Source organism: Varanus komodoensis, unplaced genomic scaffold (assembly GCF_004798865.1).
Source record: "Varanus komodoensis strain SLA01 unplaced genomic scaffold, ASM479886v1 scaffold78, whole genome shotgun sequence".
Classification (NCBI taxonomy): Eukaryota; Metazoa; Chordata; class Lepidosauria; order Squamata; family Varanidae; genus Varanus; species Varanus komodoensis.
Genome location: NW_025336455.1, coordinates 1,644,720 through 1,662,102, shown reverse-complemented (window position 1 = coordinate 1,662,102; position 17,383 = coordinate 1,644,720). Strand labels below are relative to the sequence as shown.

At 62.1% G+C, this 17,383-nt stretch overlaps 1 protein-coding gene across 1 annotated transcript; it reads right to left on the bottom strand.

Moving 5' to 3' along the window:
- Positions 1 to 9,408: 9,408 nt before the first annotated feature.
- LRRC24 (leucine rich repeat containing 24) lies at positions 9,409 to 17,098 on the bottom strand. Its single transcript, XM_044453235.1, has 5 exons — positions 16,806 to 17,098; positions 14,125 to 14,296; positions 12,407 to 12,685; positions 11,706 to 11,874; positions 9,409 to 10,470 (listed from the first exon to the last, which is right to left on the bottom strand). Exons 1-5 carry the CDS (start codon positions 17,096 to 17,098, stop codon positions 9,446 to 9,448), a joined length of 1,938 nt encoding a protein of 645 aa, XP_044309170.1. The 3' UTR covers positions 9,409 to 9,445.
- Between the last annotated feature and the right edge of the window lie 285 nt (positions 17,099 to 17,383).

Below are 17,383 nucleotides of genomic sequence, written 5' to 3'. Positions count from 1 at the left end.
ACCAGAATCTGGAAGGCAGCAAGTCCACTGTAGTTTAGCACAGCCACCAAATCACGCGAAGTCCTGGCTCCCCTCTGTTAGCGCTACTTCAGCCACTGGGCACCACAGGCTAAGAAAGCTGCAGACAACTTGGAAGACATTCAACAACGAGGATGAGCAGGGCCTGGAGACAAGGGAGCGAGAGCTGGGCATGCTTGACCTTGAGAAGATTAAGGAGAGATGCGATAGCACTTTTCAAACACTTGAAAGGCTGCCACACCGAGGAGAACCAGGATCTCTTGTCCATCAAATTACGGGAAGTCAAATTCTGTCAGGACGGGAAGAACTTCCCAACCTTTGCAGCAGTGCAGCAATGGAACCCACGGCCGACGGAGGTGGTGGGCTCTCTCACGCTGGAGGCATTCACGAGGCAACTGGACAGCCGTCTGGGAGGGGTGGTTTAACCTGCATGAAGCAGGGGGGCTGGACTTGATGTCCTTATGGGCCCCTTTCCCACTCTTCTAGGATCCTTGAAGCTCTCCATTAGTAGAGCTTCAGTCTTCACTATGCAAGGTAGATCACCCCACACCCCCATCTTCACTGAGAAAGTACAGGAGTCCTGGTCCCAGTGAATAAGTCCCATTTTATATGCCAGTTGACCTCAGTAAGAGCAATTTCTTGTCGTCTTGCGGAATTTCTAGTGGGACCTGCATTTTTAAGCAGGGCCTCTTCCACCAGTAAAATGCTCTCGCTTTCCAACTTAGACAAGTCGACCCTCTTTCGTTTCTGAGGGTTTGCATAGCTTGCTTTGATTCTTACTCATTTCTGCAGTTTTCTTTTAGCTTCACAGGGTAGCAAGCTACTACTCATGACGTCTACAGACCACCTCCAGATTCAGAGCCACAAAGAGGCCCTCCTCCGGGAGCCCTCTTTGAAGAGGTCAGGAGACAGAGCGCTCGGAGCAGGGCCTTCTCTGCGGTGGCGCCCCAACTGTGGAATGCGCTCCCCAGAGAGGTCCGCCTGGCGCCGTTACTATATGCTTTTCGGTGCCAGGTCAAGACCTTTTTATTTGACCAATATTTTAAAGTTAATTAATTTTCATACTATATTTATTTAATCCATTTTAACTATGTTATTTTATACTGTCGTGGAATAGCCAATTTATTTATTTGTTTAGGATTGGTGGGTTTTAATGTTTGTAAACCACCCAGAGAGCCCTCTGGGCTATTAGGGTGGTATATAAATGCAAATAATAAATAAATAGAATAGCAGTGTTGGAAGGGGCCATGAAGGCCATGCGGTCCCACTCCCTGCTGTTGCAGGACACCACGTCACACCACCCCACTCAGGTGGCTGCCCAGTTTCTTTCTGAATGTGTCCAATGTGGGAGAGCCCCCCACCTCTCCGGGCAGCTGATCCCACTGTTGCATCGTGCTGACAGTGAGGAAGCGTTTCCTGATGTCCAGCCTGAATCTGGGTTGTTGCAACTTGGACTGATTATTCCGTGTTCTGCACTCTGGCGTCAGCAAGAAGAGATCTTGACCTTCCTCTTTGTGGCAGCCTTGGAGGTATTTTTAGAGGGATACCATGTCCCCCCTCAGTCTCCTCAAGGCTGAACATGCCCAGTTCTCCCCGTCCCTCCCCACAGGGCAGTGTCTCCAAACCCTGCATCATTTCTGTCGCCCTCCGCTGGTCCCTTTCTAATTTACCTGCATCTTCCTGAAATCTTGGTGCCCAGAACTGGGCACAGGATTCCAGGTGAGGTCTGACCAGTGGGGAGTACAGAGGAACTACTACTTCTGATTTGGAAGTAATCCTTCTGGTAATGCATCTCAAAATAGCATGTGCCCTTTTGGCGGCTGCCGAGGGCTTCCGAGGGCTGCTTGCTGGCTGCCGTGGGGGCCAAATGCCGGACTGCATCGCCCTTAGTCTGATCCAGTGGGGCTTCCCTCATGTGCGAACGGGCAAGAAGGCTTCCCTCGCACTCGCTCGACTGTCGCTCGAGCCCCTGAAAGTGTGCTATCTGGGCAGACTGCGTCCCCATTTCACACATCATGGTCAGTTTTCGACACTGTGTCAGTTCAATAATGAGGTTCAGTTTCCAGGGCTATAGATTTGAGAGAAATACTTGGGAAATCCTTGCCAAAAGATGTGCTGCAGAAGGCAGGCATTATGTAAACAGAGTGGGGACTGGCAAGCGGGGAAACCCTGAGTGTAAAAATCCAGGTGCAGGACAGAGGAGAGGCGGACAGAAACATGGGCAGGAGTACAAAAAAGCTGAAGAAAAGCAAAGCAGCAGAAAAAATACTTTATTGGTGGACATACTCTGTCTCATCAGAACTTGACTTATTAGATTGTGTATGTGGAGGGTTGAATTAGGGTTGGAGATGTAAAGGTCACATGGAAAAACACACAAACTTTCATTTTAAACCAGAAAGAACTTTGAAACTCTTGGGTGTTCTTTTGAAAGTGAGAAGGAAGGTTGGGGATTAAGGGGGTGTGAAAAACAGGCATATGTGGAGGACAGAACCCCTATTCATGCTTCAACAGCCCAGCCAGCAGGCTTGCTTAGGTAAGGCAAGTTGTAGGACTTTTTCTGGCTAAACATGTACAGGGTTGCACCCTAAAACTACTGTTACTGGTTGACAAGTGTCTACTAGCATTTTTATAAAGGAATTGCACAACAGCAGAACAGGCTGGCCAGAGGGGTGGGGGGCTCCCCTCACTTGAAGGACCTCGTGGCGAACTTGGACAGCTTTCCCCCTGGCATGCTTTCTCGGGCAGGGACCTTTTCCAGCCAGGCCTTGGGGCTCTTACATTCATTTCTTCTTTTCCTATGAAGCCAAGCCGATGTTGTGAACCGCTTCTCTTCCTACAGGGAGTTCCCAGCCAGATGTCTCAGCCCGGAGGCAGCTGCAAAAAAGTGAGGTCACACTGGCTCCCCTGACATGGTTGCATGAAAAGGGTAGGACGCCATGCCCCCGCCCCCGCCCCCTGCCCACCACCAGCATGAGCTACCCAGGACCCCACATAAGCCAGTTCTCAGAGCAGGGAGCGGGGAGCAAAATATGCTGGACTTGGGGATCTAGCCTGGCCCACCAAGCTTCCCGGGTCAGGTGGCCCTTTCCCCTTTTTGCCAACCATCCACCACTTGGTGGGCTCCCAACATTTGTGCAGCCCACCCCCTTCTCAAAGGGGAAAATTCCTCCCCAAAGGGTTTTCGGTAAGAGCTCGAATCATGCGACCCTATGTGTGTTTAGACAGAAAAAGTGCCACGACCCACAGCACACCTGAGCCAGCCCTGCTTCGGGCGGCCTTCTGTTGAAACGTGAATACGACTGTATCCTGCAGTTACCCATTTCTCTTTCTGGTCTTTTTGGCTCCACCATCTTTACGCTTGGTCCTCAGGCTGAGAACATCCCACACCTGAGGACAAAGCGTAGAAAATTGTGACCCTCCAGATGTGAGGAGGAGCACACCTGTATAAAAACAGACCCAGGATTTCCTCCTGCTTCTGGCCGATTACTAGAATCGGGGGCAGGAGTGTCAAGTCACAGGGGAAAGGGGTCCAGACCGTGTTTCCACATGCAAGGTGCATTTAGAATTAAGAAAAAGAAATGAGATGACTTTCAGGTGTACTCTGTACATTTTCAGAGGTCTGTAACCCATACATGGATTTTTAAAAGCTCCTTCTCACCTGCAGAGAAAGGCAAGCTTGACTCTGCAGAATGTGGCAGCACTTGGGAGATCCCTTTTTAAAAGAAAGCTTGCTTGCTTCTACTTGGGGGGAGGCACTGGGATGTGCCAGGATGTGCTCAGCCTGGGTGCCATAATTTTTTGGGTGGGGGTGGTTTGGGGACCAAGACGTGCTTGTGGCTTAATAGCCTAGATTTGCACACCACCTTTCTCTTCAGTTTCCAAAGTGGCTTAAAAAGGAGATGCAATTAAAATGTGAAGGTAACAAAAATGAGCAGAATTCAGCTACTGGGGAGAGGACAGTCTCAAATTCAGTCAAGCCAGGCGGCTGCTGGAGGAAACTCGTCCTCCCTTGTGCTGAACGGGAGGACGATTGCCCAGGGCCAGAGCGTCCCGATCTCTGGGCACTGCAACGGACCCCGCCAGGCCGGCTTCTGCGGTGCGGGGGATACAGAAGCGCTTCCCCTGGGGACTGAAGCGGGAGGGTGGACACATGCCGCACAAGGTGGTCCGGGGGTCCCAAGAGCTCGGCCATAATCCAAGAAGCCCAGCGGGCCAGTTATCCACCTAAAACATGTCATGCAGCAGACCGGAAATCCAAGGAGCAAACGTGCCCCATTGGGCTGGCCCCGTGGCCACACATTTCCGCTGCCCCCTTTCCACCAACTCATCCGGTGGCAACCCACAGCAGCCGCCCTGAAAGGAATGAATGGGGCAGCCTGGAGATCTTCTGTCCCGACTGCAGTCCCAGAGGATGAGTGGGAGAGACCCAGAGCAGCGTCCGGGGGCTGCAGAAGCCCCCAAGGAATTGGGGGCAGGGGCAGTTAGAAATGAGTTTTGCAAAAGAAGTGCCTGAACTCCACGAGGACCTAAGAAACCTCGGGCAGGAGCCACCTGGGAATAGCGCCCACAGCCGTGCAAGCGCCGGCCGGGCCTCCGCAAGAGATGCCAGCAGCCCTGCCGCCGCAGAGGGCAACGGGTGGGGGAGGACGGGGAGGCGAGGGTGCTCTGGGAGGGCCAGCCGGCAGAGGCCTGTAAAGCTGGAAGGGCAGGAAAGGAGCTGGAAGGGCAGGAGAGAACCGTGGCTGGCCGTTGGGCCAGAGACCAAAGAAAACAGCCGTCGTTTCGGCAGTCCTGGGGAGAAAGAGTTCATGAAGCCAGGAGGACGGGCTCGGCCCTCGGACGCGGGGACACGATGGGCGCACTGTGAGCGAGGGCTGCATCAGCCCCCTCCCAAAGCCCCAGAAGGCGCGGGGATCTCGGCCAGCCCACCAACGCCCGCCATTCTCCCCCTCCAGGATGGAAACCTATGAGGATCACCCATGGTGCCCCTACAGTGGCCAGAGCGGGGAGGACGAGGAAGATGAGGATGGGGAGCATCGCTATGACCCGCACCTGGCCAGGGTCCAGGCTCGGGCGCAGGATCAGGCCCGGGCCCGGAGCAGCAGCCGCTCCCACCGGCGCTCCTCCTTCCTGGTGGACGAGCTTGACATGCTCATGGATAAGGCGGCCACCACCATCCAGGCCTCGTGGCGCGGCTTCCTGGTGCGCAGGCAGATCGCCACCGAGAACGCCGCGGCCTCCACCATCCAGGCGGCCTGGCGGCGCTTCATCACCCGGGAGTACCTGGCCATGCAGCGGGACCAGGTGCCTCCCTGGCAAGTGTATGGGCGCCGCAGAAGAGTGCCCTCGCCCGCCTCCTCCGAGGGCCGGCGGAGGTCCTGGGGCCCCTCCCAGGCAGACAGGGAGAGGGCCACCGTGGTCCTCCAGGCCCACTACCGCGGGTACGTGGTGCGGCGCACCCTCCGCGAGTGCAGCCGGGCCGCCACCACCATCCAGGCGCACTGGCGGGGCTACTGCGTGAGGCGGGCTGCGAGGGGAGGGCCCCGCCGCCCCGAGCTCCCCCGGGCGTACCGCGGCTACCCCAGCTACGGGCCGGGGAGCGCCGCCTGGGTCGGCCCGTACCCCCGGAAGCACTGGCGGAAGTGCCTGGTGGGCAAGCCGGAGGAGTGGGCGAGGGAGGTGCCCCGGCGCCCACCGTCCCCGCAGGAGCAGCAGCCCGAGGAGTCCCCGCCGGAGAGGGCGTGCCCCCAGTGCGGGCGGTGCACCAGCGTCCGCGTGCTGGTGGGCGTGGGCAAGGGCCCCCTGCACTCCGAATCGGAGGCGGAGGAGAGCGACTGCGAAGCCCGCGCGCCGCGCCACCCCTCTGCCCGGCAGCGAGGCGAGTCCCCCGCCAGGCCCTACCCATCCGGCCATCGCGTCTCCTACCAGGTGGGCCCCCAGAGCCATGCCACAGACGCCCGGCACGCAGCGGCCGTCGAGCACTCCCGGCGACAGGGCCGGGAACCCATGGGGCTGAGCCAGCGCCACGCCCCCCCACATGCCTCGGCCCGGCCGGCGCGCGAGGGGCACATGGCCCGGAGCTTCTCGTCCACCAGCCTCCAGAAGCAGGTGGTGGTGTCCGGAGAGACCTCGGAGTGGCTGTACGAGAACTACTGCGCCCGCCGGATGGGCGAGGGGCAGCGGCGGGTGTTCAAGACCCGGAAGCACGTGTGGCACGTCGCCCGCGCAGCCACCATCATCCAGTCCTTCTGGCGGGGCTGGAAGGCCCGGAAGGCCCTGCGCCTGCAGCAGGAGGCAGCCACCAAGATCCAGTCGGCCTACCGCGGGTACAAGACCAGGCTCTTCCTCATCGAGGCAGGCGTGCTGAGCGAGGGCGACACGGAGTGAACACCGCTCCTCGTGGCCAGCGGGAAGAGCTGCACCCCGCTCCCTGCCTTCCTCCAGAAATGGCGTACATCTCAATAAATTGATCCTAATTATCAGCGCTTTTGAGTACCATCACGGAAGCCACTTGTCTGAGCTTGGTTTTTTGAGTGCTTGGCTTCTGCTCTAGCCCGGTCCTTTAGGCGCTGGAGCAGAAAACCACGGCGTTCGGCAAGAGTGGTTTCGTGTTTTGGAACCGGGATTCCTGCTTCCGCTTCGACTGCTGGGTTCTGGGGTGGTTACTTTCCTTCTCCCCTTGCCAGTTCACCTCCTGATGCCCCACGGCAGCCGTTTTGCGAGAGCCCATGACACCCTCCCAACGTTTCAGATGCGCTCATCAGCCCCAAAGGTTTGGATGGAACCGGATGAGGCTGCAAGGAGAGCAGGCCTGGCAGCGCTAGCAGGCCACCAACCCTCCCCGGGACGCCCTCCGGAGCCCTGCTCCTGTGTGTCGCCACAGGCGTTCGAGGAGGTTGGGCAGGACAACCCGTGGCCTCCTGGCCCAAAGGCCTCCTCTTAGATTCGCCATCGGCTCCTGCCATGTGAGCCCCAGTGGCCTCTACCCTGTACCCGGGCCATTTTTGTCTTTTGCTGCCCACACTGCTTGGCTCCTCCTGGTACATACAAGACCCGGGGAGATAAAATGGGCCCGTGACCCTGCCGGTTTTCCCACAGGGCTCTGCATGGAAAGCTCCGTGGAGAAGCCCGAACTGCCTGGGCCGGGAGCGGCCGTGTCTGGTGCAGGGCGTTCTCTGCCTCCCCGGCAAGGCCGCGGGGCCGAGGTTACGTACTTGCATGCCCACGTCTCCCCAGCCGAGTGCCCCTGTGATGCTTTGGATTGCAGCTCCCATCAGGCCCAGCTCGTGCGGCCCTCGAGCAAGCCGCCTGTGTGAAGCAGCTGGGAAGAGGGCAGTGGGAAGCTGGGTGGAGGGGCAGGTGAAGCAGGGGCAGGCTAAGCGGGGGCCACCGGGGGGCACGGGGGATCCGGACGAAGCCCCAGAGGCGGAGCGCTCCCACCCTCAAGGACGAGCCGACAGACACAGACGAGGCAGCCCCTCATGCAGAGGGGCGCGCTCTTGAACCTGCCCCCCACCCCTGCCAGCCGAATCCCATCGGCACCCATTCTTCTTCCGTTCAGGGCATCCGAGGGCGCTCTGGCAGGGATGCAGAGAGGCTGTTTTGACTCTTCGAAGGCGCCTGGCCCAAGGAGGTGCTGGGAGCGGCTGTGGGTGCTTTGCGAGTGGATTTTAATGCTCGGATCTTTTCTTTCGCTTGAGCACAGGCATGGAAAGTCGGGGACGATTCTAGGAAATACGCATTCTGGATCCCACGTTCCCGGTCCACGTCCCCCTTCGCCTCCACGTGGCCCAGCTCACTTCTGTGCCTTGGCCCCCCTCCAGCCACCAGTGCCAAGGGCGGGAGTGTCCTTGGCCGTGATCCTCTGCAAGTGGCGAGGTACAGAATCCTTCAGCCTCCAGCTCTGCAGAGACTCCCCCCCCCCCAATAACACCCCCCTCCCGGGGCACGTTCCCTGTCCATGCGCATTATCTGACAAAGGGCTGGAGGAGGAGCGCACGGGCTCCTGTTGGCCAGCGCAACTTGGGCCCATCGTTTCCCCACATGACACATAGGATGAAACCCCCCCCCTTTTGTTTAAAATAATGCATGGGGGGGAGGAAATGGAGAGGGATGCTTTTTCCTCCTGCTCCCACAGCACCTGAAGCGGGGCATCCGGTGAAGCCAACTGGGGGGGCCGCCAAGGGGGGCTCCTTCACACGATGCGCAGTTCAGGGAGGGAACTGGCTGCCGCCGGAAGGAAGGGGCGATGGCTGCCGATCTGGATGGCTCTGGCAGAGGCGGCTCTCGGCGGCCACGAGCCTTGCTGGCCACGGGCTCCCTCCTCCACCGGAGGCGGCCTGCCCGCGTGCCCCAGCTGCCGAGGAGCGTGGCTGGGAGGGGGCCCCATTCCCTCCCGCCGGAGGGATCGGTGGCAGCCGGCCCCCCACCATGTGTACCACCACGTGGTGCCGGACAAGGTGGCCCCGGGTGCGATCCAGCAGGGACTTCCTAGGCTTCGCTCCGCTTCACGGCTGCCCACTGACTTATCCGTGTCCACAGGTTCCAGGAAAGGGGCCCTGGCAGCCCCCGTCACGGCGCCATTTTACTGGCTCCCTCACATGAACAGCAGGACTTGCTCCCGCCCTGGTTCCCCCCCCCCCCCCCGCCTTTGCAGTTGCATCCCGGCCCCCCTTTTTGTGTAGCACCAGAAGAGGAGGTGTTGGCAGGACCCGCAAATGCGCCCATGCGGTTCAGTTCTGCGCAAGTGTGGTGCTTTTATCCTTAAAAAACCCGAAGAGCGAAACCGAAAAGCAGAAGTCCGTTTCTCCGTCAGCAGACGGGCGCTCTTGCCTGCAGGAAGGACGCGGGGGTGCCTGCCGTGTCCCCGGCTGGCCAAGGGGCCGGCCGGGGTCACCCAGCGCGAGACGTTCCCGGCCTCCTCCTCCTCCTCCGTCCTGCTTGCCCAGAGCGGCTTCCTCTGGGCTCCCACGCCTCAGCCGCAGGGCGCGGTGGGGCAGACGGCTGACGATGCAACTAACGTGGGGCAGAGCCCGCAGGGGCCGAGCGGTGGCTGTTGCTGGGCAGCCCCTCGTGCCCTCTGCTGCTAGAGCCCGGCTCGATGTGGCGCCCGCAAATGGCCCCCTGGTCTCTGCCGAGAGCACCCGCAGGGCGTCTGGCCGCTCCCCCCATGGCGTGGCAGGGGCGGTGCCGAGCGGGCAGAAGTGGGGCGGGAGTGGCTCGGAGAGAAGCCCTCCTTCCCCTGTGGGGCTGTCACCGAGGCGTCACGGGTTCCTCCCCCGTCTCCTTGAACCAGGGAGAAAGCGGGCCCATCCAAAAGGTCGGGACGGCGGGGCGGGGCCGAGGGGCTGCAGCAGCCCCCACGAGGGGGCCGGCCCCCCAGGCCTGCTGCGGTGGGGCCGGGGGCCCCCCAGGCTCCCCCAGCCATTCAGCAGTGGATCTCGTACGCGATCTGCGGCTGGAACATCAACCCCGGGCTGGCAAAGAGCTCGCCGGCCTCGGGCGGGCAGTCCTCTTCCCCCTCCGGGGTCTGGGTGGCCTGGTCCTGCAGCTGCTCCGGGAAGGCCCCCGCCAGGCCCTGGGGGTCCTTGTAGGTGGCGAAGAGGGGCTTGTTGCGGTCGATGACGAACATCTCGTGGCCGCGCTCGTCGCGGTACTCCTCCAGCTGGGCGAAGGTGGTGGGCCCGTCGGAGTAGTCGTTGACGTACAGGATGTGCTCCTCCTTCTTGGCCTTTTTCCGCTTGCGGTGCCTGCGGTAGATCATGGCCACCAGCAGCAGGGCCACCAGGGCCAGGAGGGAGATGGCCACGGCGATGGCCGTCTGCGTGGCCGCGCTGAGGGCGTTGAAGTCCATGCTCTCCATGTCGTACAGCGGCTCCTGGCTGACGTCCACGGAGGCCGGGCGGCCCCGGCCCGCCTGCTGCTGCTGCTGCTGCTGCTGCTGCGAGAGGTTGACCAGCAGGTGGAAGAGCGCCCGGGCCGTCCCGCCGGGGTTGGAGGCCTCGCACTCGTACTTGCCCGCGTGGGCGCCCGTCACGTTGCTGAGGAACAGCATCCCGCTGCCCGTGTCGGACTGCTCGAAGCGCTCGCCCACGCTGCGCTCGCTCAGCTCGAAGGTGCCCCCCGGCCGGCGGCCCCCGCCCGCCTTGGGCCCCCCGGCCCGCCAGTGGGCCACCTTGTGCCACGTCACCAGGGGCTGCGGGTAGCCCGAGGCCTGGCAGGAGACGCGCAGGTCGTCGCCCGGCCGGGCCGTCGCCTCCAGCGGCTCCACCTGCACGACGGGCGGGATGCAGATCAGGCTGTTGCCGGAGACGTCGGCCAGGCTCTGGTGGGCCAGGCGCGGGGGCTCGGCGCACACGATCTTCCTGTCCAGGGGGCTCAGCAGCCGCTGCCCCTCGTCCTTGATCCAGGCGCTCAGCCAGTGCAGGGCGCAGTCGCACCGCCAGGGGTTCTCTGCCCGGAGGAGGAGAGGCGCGCTCAGCGGCCAGCGCTCCGCCCAGCCCTCCGCCCCGTGCCGCGGGTGCCCGTTCCCACGCGCGCACTGGGGGGCCGAACCCGCAGCCCACCCACGAGCTGACGGGACCTGGCAGGAGGCCCCTCTCCACGCCCCCCCAGGCGCGCCTCCTGCCCAACAGCATCCTCCTCCTCTCACTTGGGGCGGAGCGGGGAGGCCGCCAACCTGCGAGGAGGTTCCCCTGGCCTGCAGGGGGCGCTCGTGGGCCAGCAATGGTGCTCCCATGCGCGCCTCTGCAGGGGGTGTGAGAAGTCCTTCGGGGAGGCACATCCGATGGGCTTCATGGCTCTCCCCGTCCCTGGAGGGGCGCCTGCTGACCCCGAGCTGCAGCCAGAGTTGCCACAGCACAGGGCAGGTTTCCATCTCTAAGAGGGGCCGTGACTTGCGTATTTAAAAAAAAAAACCACTAAGGAAATTTCGGTAGAAAGCAGAAAGCACACCGTCCCAGCACAGTGTTCGCAAAATCAGCCCCTTTGCCCAATTCAGAATATGAAAAGCACGTGGAATGGGGCAATTTGGACAAACTGGCCAATTCTGCAGGCATCGCGTTGGGAGGCGTCCACTTGCTTTTCCAGCGTGCGCATTTCAGCTTTGGGGAATGACAGAGGTGCCGTTCCCGGGGCGGGCAGGGTTGGCCTCGCCAGGTGAGGGGCCCTGGGAACTGGCACCCCCAGGCTTGGAGACGCAGGGGGGCTTCGGGGGGACTCTGAGGATAGCTCGCGTCTGCAGCCATCAGGAGGGGGCGTGGGACAGGCGCTCCGGGGCCGGCAGAGCCTGGCACGCCTCTTGGACCCTGATGACGCGCCTGGGAAGAAGGGCTCGCACGTGAGAGGGGCGCAGGCCGGGAAAGGGGCCGCCCCGCCCCCAACAGGCTCCTCCGGGGGCACTCACAACGGGCCTTCTTGGAAAGAGTGGCTAGCCTGGGCTCCACAGCTCCTCTGTGCATGCTCAGAGGCACATTCTGTGGCGACGCTGCTCACTCATTGTACTTCAGAGAACAGAGCGCCTGGCAAGAGCGTGTCTCAACGCGCACAGGAGGAACCCTCACACTAACTCAGCCGCCCCCAGAGCCGGAAGTCAGGGAAAGGATCCCCGCCTGGCCGACGGATCGCGGCCTGCCGCCCTGCCCTGCTACGCCATGCCACGCCCCCGCCCTGTGTCGGCGCGTCCCTACCTGTCAGGCGCAGCACCTGCAGGCTGATGAGGGGCCGCAGGGCCGCCCGGGCGATGGTGCGGAGGCTGTTCTTGCTGAGGTCCAGCAGCGCCAGCGAGGAGAGCCCGGCCAGCGCCGCCTCCTCCAGCGTCTCGATGCTGTTCTCCTGCAGGTGGAGCTCCTGCAGCCTCTGCAAGGGGGCAAGCAGAGAGGCGGGCAGCGGGGGGCCCGCACCGTGGCTCCCCGCCCCCTCCCACCACAGCCTGTTCTTTGAGCCACCCAACTGCTCTGGCCGGATCCGGCCCTGGATAAGCCATGGCCGTACCCTCAGCTCTGGAAGGCGGAGAGGGGCCCTTTGCTCTGCCCCTCGCTGGCCTCGCCTCCACGCAGGGAAGTGCAAGGAACCCGGTCTGGGGGTGACTGCTGGAGTCCCTCGGCCCGGCTCAGCTGCCTGGACTCTGGCCAGCTCTCCCAGCCCTCAGTCCAGCGTGGTGCATGAGCTCAGGCAGGCACCTGCTGGGGATCGGGGCTGCGTATCCCCCTGCGACAGGAGCCCCTCTTCCACACGCATGAAGGAGGTTGCCGGCTGTGCAAGCGGTCCTCTGGGAACACCCGCGGGCTTCCTCCTGGCCCGGCTTGCCTGCCAAGCCCGGGCCGAGCACGAGGAGGACGCCCCGGGAGCAGAGGGCAGCCAGACGCCAGGGCTGCGGAAGGCCACCTACCTCCAGCTCGCAGAAGGTGAAGTCCGGCAGGCGGGTGATCTGGTTGCCGGCCAGGTAGAGGACGCGCAGGTGCTCCAGGCCCTTGAAGATGCTGCTGTTGATGAGATGGATGCGGTTGCCGTTCAGCGCCAGCTCCAGCAGCCGGTTCTGGTTGCGGAAGGCGCCCGGCTCCAGCGCCGAGATGGTGTTGTTCTGCATGTAGAGGTACTGCAGGCCCGAGAGGGAGGCCAGGTCTTGCTGGTGGATCTGCGTGATGCCGTTGTCCTGCAGGAAAACGGTCTGCAGGAGCGCAGAGGGGAGAGTCAGGGCCCCCGAGCGCAACTCTGCTCGCCACAGCAGTGAGGCTGGCGGGACAAACTCTCCGGGTGGCGCTGGGGCCCAAGGCGGCCGGCCAGAGTGTGTGTCCGCACCCGCCCACAAAGCCACGCTTTCGAAGCCCCCCATTTGATTGGTCTAAGATCTTTTTCCCCCAGCACCATGGCCCAGTTCGAAGCAAATCCATGCCAGGTAAATTCCACCCCCTCAGCCATTTGGAGCTTATGGAAAGCAACTTGCAATGCCTTCCAGGAAAGCACCGCAGGGAAGCCTTTGCACTGAAGGGAGGGAGGGAAAAGAGGCACCGGGACAGCGGTTTGCATGTGGCTTCCTGCTTCTGAAGAGCCGTCCCGTCCCGGGGCCGCTTCTCCTTGCCTTCTCCTTTGCAGGAACACCAGGAGAGAGCGCCTTTAATGGGCTTCAGAGCCTCACAGGAGACTCCAAGCCTTTTAGGATTTATTTCTGGGCGAAAAGCAAATGCAACATCCCCGCAGATCTCTTTCTTGATTTCTTTCTCACGTTTTCTCCTTTCTTCCAGGCAGCTCAGAGAAATACCTCAAGGTCTCTCCTCTGCGGCCGGTCGCACTCCGAGGAGGTAGGACAGCCCAAGGCCAGCGAGCAGAGGCCTGGCCCCGACTTTCTTTGGCCCCGGCTGCTGCCTCCCACCTCCTCCGGCACCCTGAGGCTTGCCACGTTCTGCGTCCGGCTCCCGCCACCCGGGCCACCCCAGCTCGCTCCTCCGCACGGGCAAAGGCAGGCTCAGAGAGGCCGCGCTGGATGAGGCCAACGGCTGAGGCCGAGCCGCCTCCGTGCGCTTGCGGGAGCCCATGGGCAGGACGCACGCACCACAGCGCCCTCCTGCTCCCGCTCCCGGCCCCTGGCACGGAGAGGTGTCCCGGCGGGGAGCCCCCGCTGGCCGCCCGGTCCTCAGGCCGCACGCACGGGGCTGGGGCTGCGGCTGCTCCGGCTCTCGCAGCGGCTCAGGGGAGCCGGCAGTAATTGGATGTTTGCACAGCGGGCCGAGAGCGCGGCCGTTCCCTTTTCGCACAGCAAACAACCAACCGCCACGACTTGTTCATGACAGAAAACACTGCTCCGTGGTCTTTAGCCCACGGTTCTTGGCAACGGAGAAGGATAATTGCTTGACAATAAAAGCGCGGCGTAAATCATCCGAGCGGCCGAAAGAGGTGAAAAAGAACCCGTGCGACACACGCTTCAGATCACAGGCGGGGAGAGCGAGCCAGAAGGTGCGGCGGGAGCAGGGTGGCTGCCCCACGGCGAGCAGCAGAGCCACCTGGGTGCCGGCCCGCCCCAGCCGCCCTCGGAGGGCGGGGGCCTGGAGAGGAGCCCAGGCAGGCTCGGCACCGACGGGCGCGCCGGCCCGGACGGGGCGCAGGGCTTACCTGGGTGGAGGGGTGGATGCTCCCCGGGATCTCCTTCAGGCCCAAGGAGCCGCACTCCACGGTCATGCTGTAGCAGCGGCAGGCGGCGGGACACGCGTGGGCCTGGAGTGCCACGAGCCCCAGCAGCAACAGCGAGCCGAGTGGGGCCTCCCGTGAGGCCATCCTAGAGCAGCTGCCGGCCAGAGGAAGGAAAGCCGGGGGTTAGGGCGACGCCGGCCCTCCACGAGCCGGGCTGGGGCGCAGGCAGGGTTGCCGGCCCCAGGGACAGCCGCTTTTCCCGAAGCCCTGTGCCCGCCCACGGCTAGGGGGATGCGTGCCAGCACTCACCTGCCCCCTTCACAGTGGGGCGGCGCGCCAAGGCCTTCCCCACGGCCGGCGGGGCCACGAGGCACCTGGCCAACAAGGCCTGGCCCCGGCCCCAACCCCGTGGGCTGGAGAAACGGGCCGCGCTTGTGCACGAGGGCCTGGGCCCCGCCGTGCCCCCTCTCCTTCGGGGCCACCAAGGTCCGTGGCGGAGGAGCCTCGTGGGCGTTGCTGCTGCGTTTCAGCTCTGAGCTGCCTCAAGGCTGGAGCGGGCGCACTTTCCTTGAAAACAAGCCGAACCGGCCTGTTTCCCATCTCCACAGGTTTGCCCTGCGGCCGGTTCTCATGCCACCGCTGCCACGTTTGGCAACACATCCGGCCACCAGAGTGGCCCACCGCTCTGCCACGGGGACCGGAGGAAATCTGGGCCTGGGGCTTCGTCGCTGGCGGGAGCAGGCCTGGGCCTCCGCCCGGCCCACCTCACGGAAGGACCGGCCCCTGCACCACCTTCTGCCTGCACAGCGCTGCCGCTGCACGTGGCTGATCCCCAGAGCTCGCCAGACCAGCCTCTGGAGCAGCTGAGCACCCACAGACTGTGGCCCACGACCTGGGGTTATAATTTATCATCTTTAACATACATCCCATCTTACATGGCAGTCCTCCTCTCCCTTTCATCCTCACAACAGCCCCGTGAGGCAGGTCGGACTGAGAGTCCGTGCCTGGCCCAAAGTCACCCCGTGAGCTTCATGGCCCAGGAAGAGCTAGAACCCGGCTCCCACACGCAAGCCTCCAAGCCGGTGGCTTGCCACCTTTCCACAGCCGGGGACCGGCGAAAACAGCAAAACCGCCTTGGGGATACTGAGGCAGAACTAAAGCACTATACACACAATACCCCAAAAATGAAAACCAAGCCACAACAAATGCCAACAAAAGAACAAAATACCGAAATCGGTGTGGCGTGGCTCCCAGCCAGCTCCTACCCAGCAGTCTCTCCCCGCCCCCCGGCCCCCCAGTGCACCCCCCCCCATGAACACGATGCCAACTGAGGAAGAGGTGGTGGAGCACAGCCAGTCCCTGCACTGGTCCATGGTGAGCGGGATACAGCCGCCATACACCCCCGTCCGGTAGGAATCTCCCGCGGACCGGCGCCGGTCCACAGACCTGTGTTGAAATCCGCTGCGCTAAACCACAGCAGCTTCTCAAGTTCTTGGAAGGGACTCTGTGTTCTTGAAATTGCAAAGCGGAAATCCCGCACGGTCCTCCGTGGAAGAAGTCCCCTTCAGCAGCCTGTAACCGTACCCTGAGAGATGCGCACAGCCTGGGTGCGAATGAGGGGGCAGAGGTGTGTGGGAAGGAGAGGGGGCCATGGCAAACGGCACGTGCTCGGATCCCCCACTGCTATTAACCCTGTGGAGACTGCACAGGCTCTTCCTGGCAGATGTGCTGCGCCTTGCCTGGAGCAAGGCTTAGCCTCATCAGCAGAAGGACGCCCTGGCTCGGTCTCCGACTTGCCCTCACGCTCTTCCAGCCTGCACCATTAAACTGAAGAACCGACGGTGGGCCAAGAGGCCGGCTGCTACGATTCCAGCACAAACTGAGGCACCCTCTTTAAAAGTCCCGTGGCCCTAAAACGAGACTCTCCCCACTTCCTTACAGAGCAAAGAGCAATTTCACATCCCTCGTGGCTTCGGGGGAGTTGGGACTGGAAACAGAATGCAGCGTTTTTGTAATTTGAACGGTTACAATAAAAAGAAATGCAGCCACTTCGTTGCAAACACTCATCAAGTTCAAGCTAAGTCCAGTTAAGAGAGGCCACGTGATGACTGGATGCTTTGGACTGGTGTCCAGATTACAGGTCCCTTTGCAAGCCAAGACTGTTCTGCATGAAGGCCAAGAGCCTGCAGATCCAGGGCTGCAATTTGAATGCGAGGGCTACGAAGGCTTGAGCTCTCCTTCCAGCTGGAGGAGGTAGGCATGCCCTGTCTGTCCATAGCGCTTTCTGGGACGGGGAACAGCCAGACTGGTCCCTGCCCCAAGGAGCTTACAACGCCAGCACAAGGAAGCAGAGGAGAAACCTTGCTTGCAGCTCAGACACACACACACAGGTGTGTTTTCCGTAGAGGATGAAGGTTAAAGCCTATACCTGCAATGCGGGCACTGCGAAGGGACCTGATGGGAAGGCAGTTAATGGAATGGCGCTCTGCTTGTCCTCCCTGGCGCTTCCTTTTGGCTCCCTCGAATATTCTGTGCTGGAGCCCTTTTAAAACGCTCCAGAGGAATAACCTGGGCAGCTGTGCACGAGATTCAAACCTGCCAGCAGCTTCTCCTGCAAGGGATCTTGCGAGCGGAGGCCGTGGGGCCCCTTCGCTTGGACACACCTGCCTGGAACGTGCCGCTTGTCACGGGGAAGGGCGTGCGCACTCGCTGCGCTCGCCGGCATCCTCCGCGGTGGCTCGGACAGCCACTCCGCAAGCAGGAGGCCCCCAGTGTCCACACGACAGGTGTGCTCACACACGTGCACACGCCGGTTTGGGACCGGGAGAGACACCTCCGCCGGCCCCTCCCCAGCATGAGCCCCTGTGTCCCTCAAAGGCTGAGCCGGTTCCCCAGGGCAAGGGCCCACGGGAACCTCTGCATCCAGCCATTGGCTGTTACCAGGCGCTGAATCCATGGCAACGAGCTTCTAAAAACGCAGGTACCTGTGGGTGCTGCGGGATCACTGTCTCCTGGAGAAAGCACCTGTAGGGTTGCGCTGGGGTGAAACCAGCGAGAAACTTGCGAGGAGGGCCACGCTCCCCTCGTGCGTCCTCCGTCACCGGTCTTGGCTCGGCACGGGACTGCCGCCCGGGCAGGGAGCGCTCGGCAGCTCCTAAACCCATTAGAGGCTTTGGCCAGCGTCACCAGCAATCAGGGCAAAGCCCCTTCATGGCACCGGCAACCCCGGGAGAGGAGGGTG

Coding starts and splice junctions, on each gene's coding strand:
- LRRC24 (XM_044453235.1), bottom strand. CDS start 17,098: ATGGATTCAGCGCCTGGTAACAGCCAATGGCTGGATGCAGAGGTTCCC. Junction 14,297..16,805: donor AAGCGGCACGTTCCAGGCAG/GTGTGTCCAAGC, acceptor TCTGGCCGGCAG/CTGCTCTAGGATGGCCTCAC. Junction 11,875..12,406: donor TCACCTTCTGCGAGCTGGAG/GTAGGTGGCCTT, acceptor GCCCCCTTGCAG/AGGCTGCAGGAGCTCCACCT.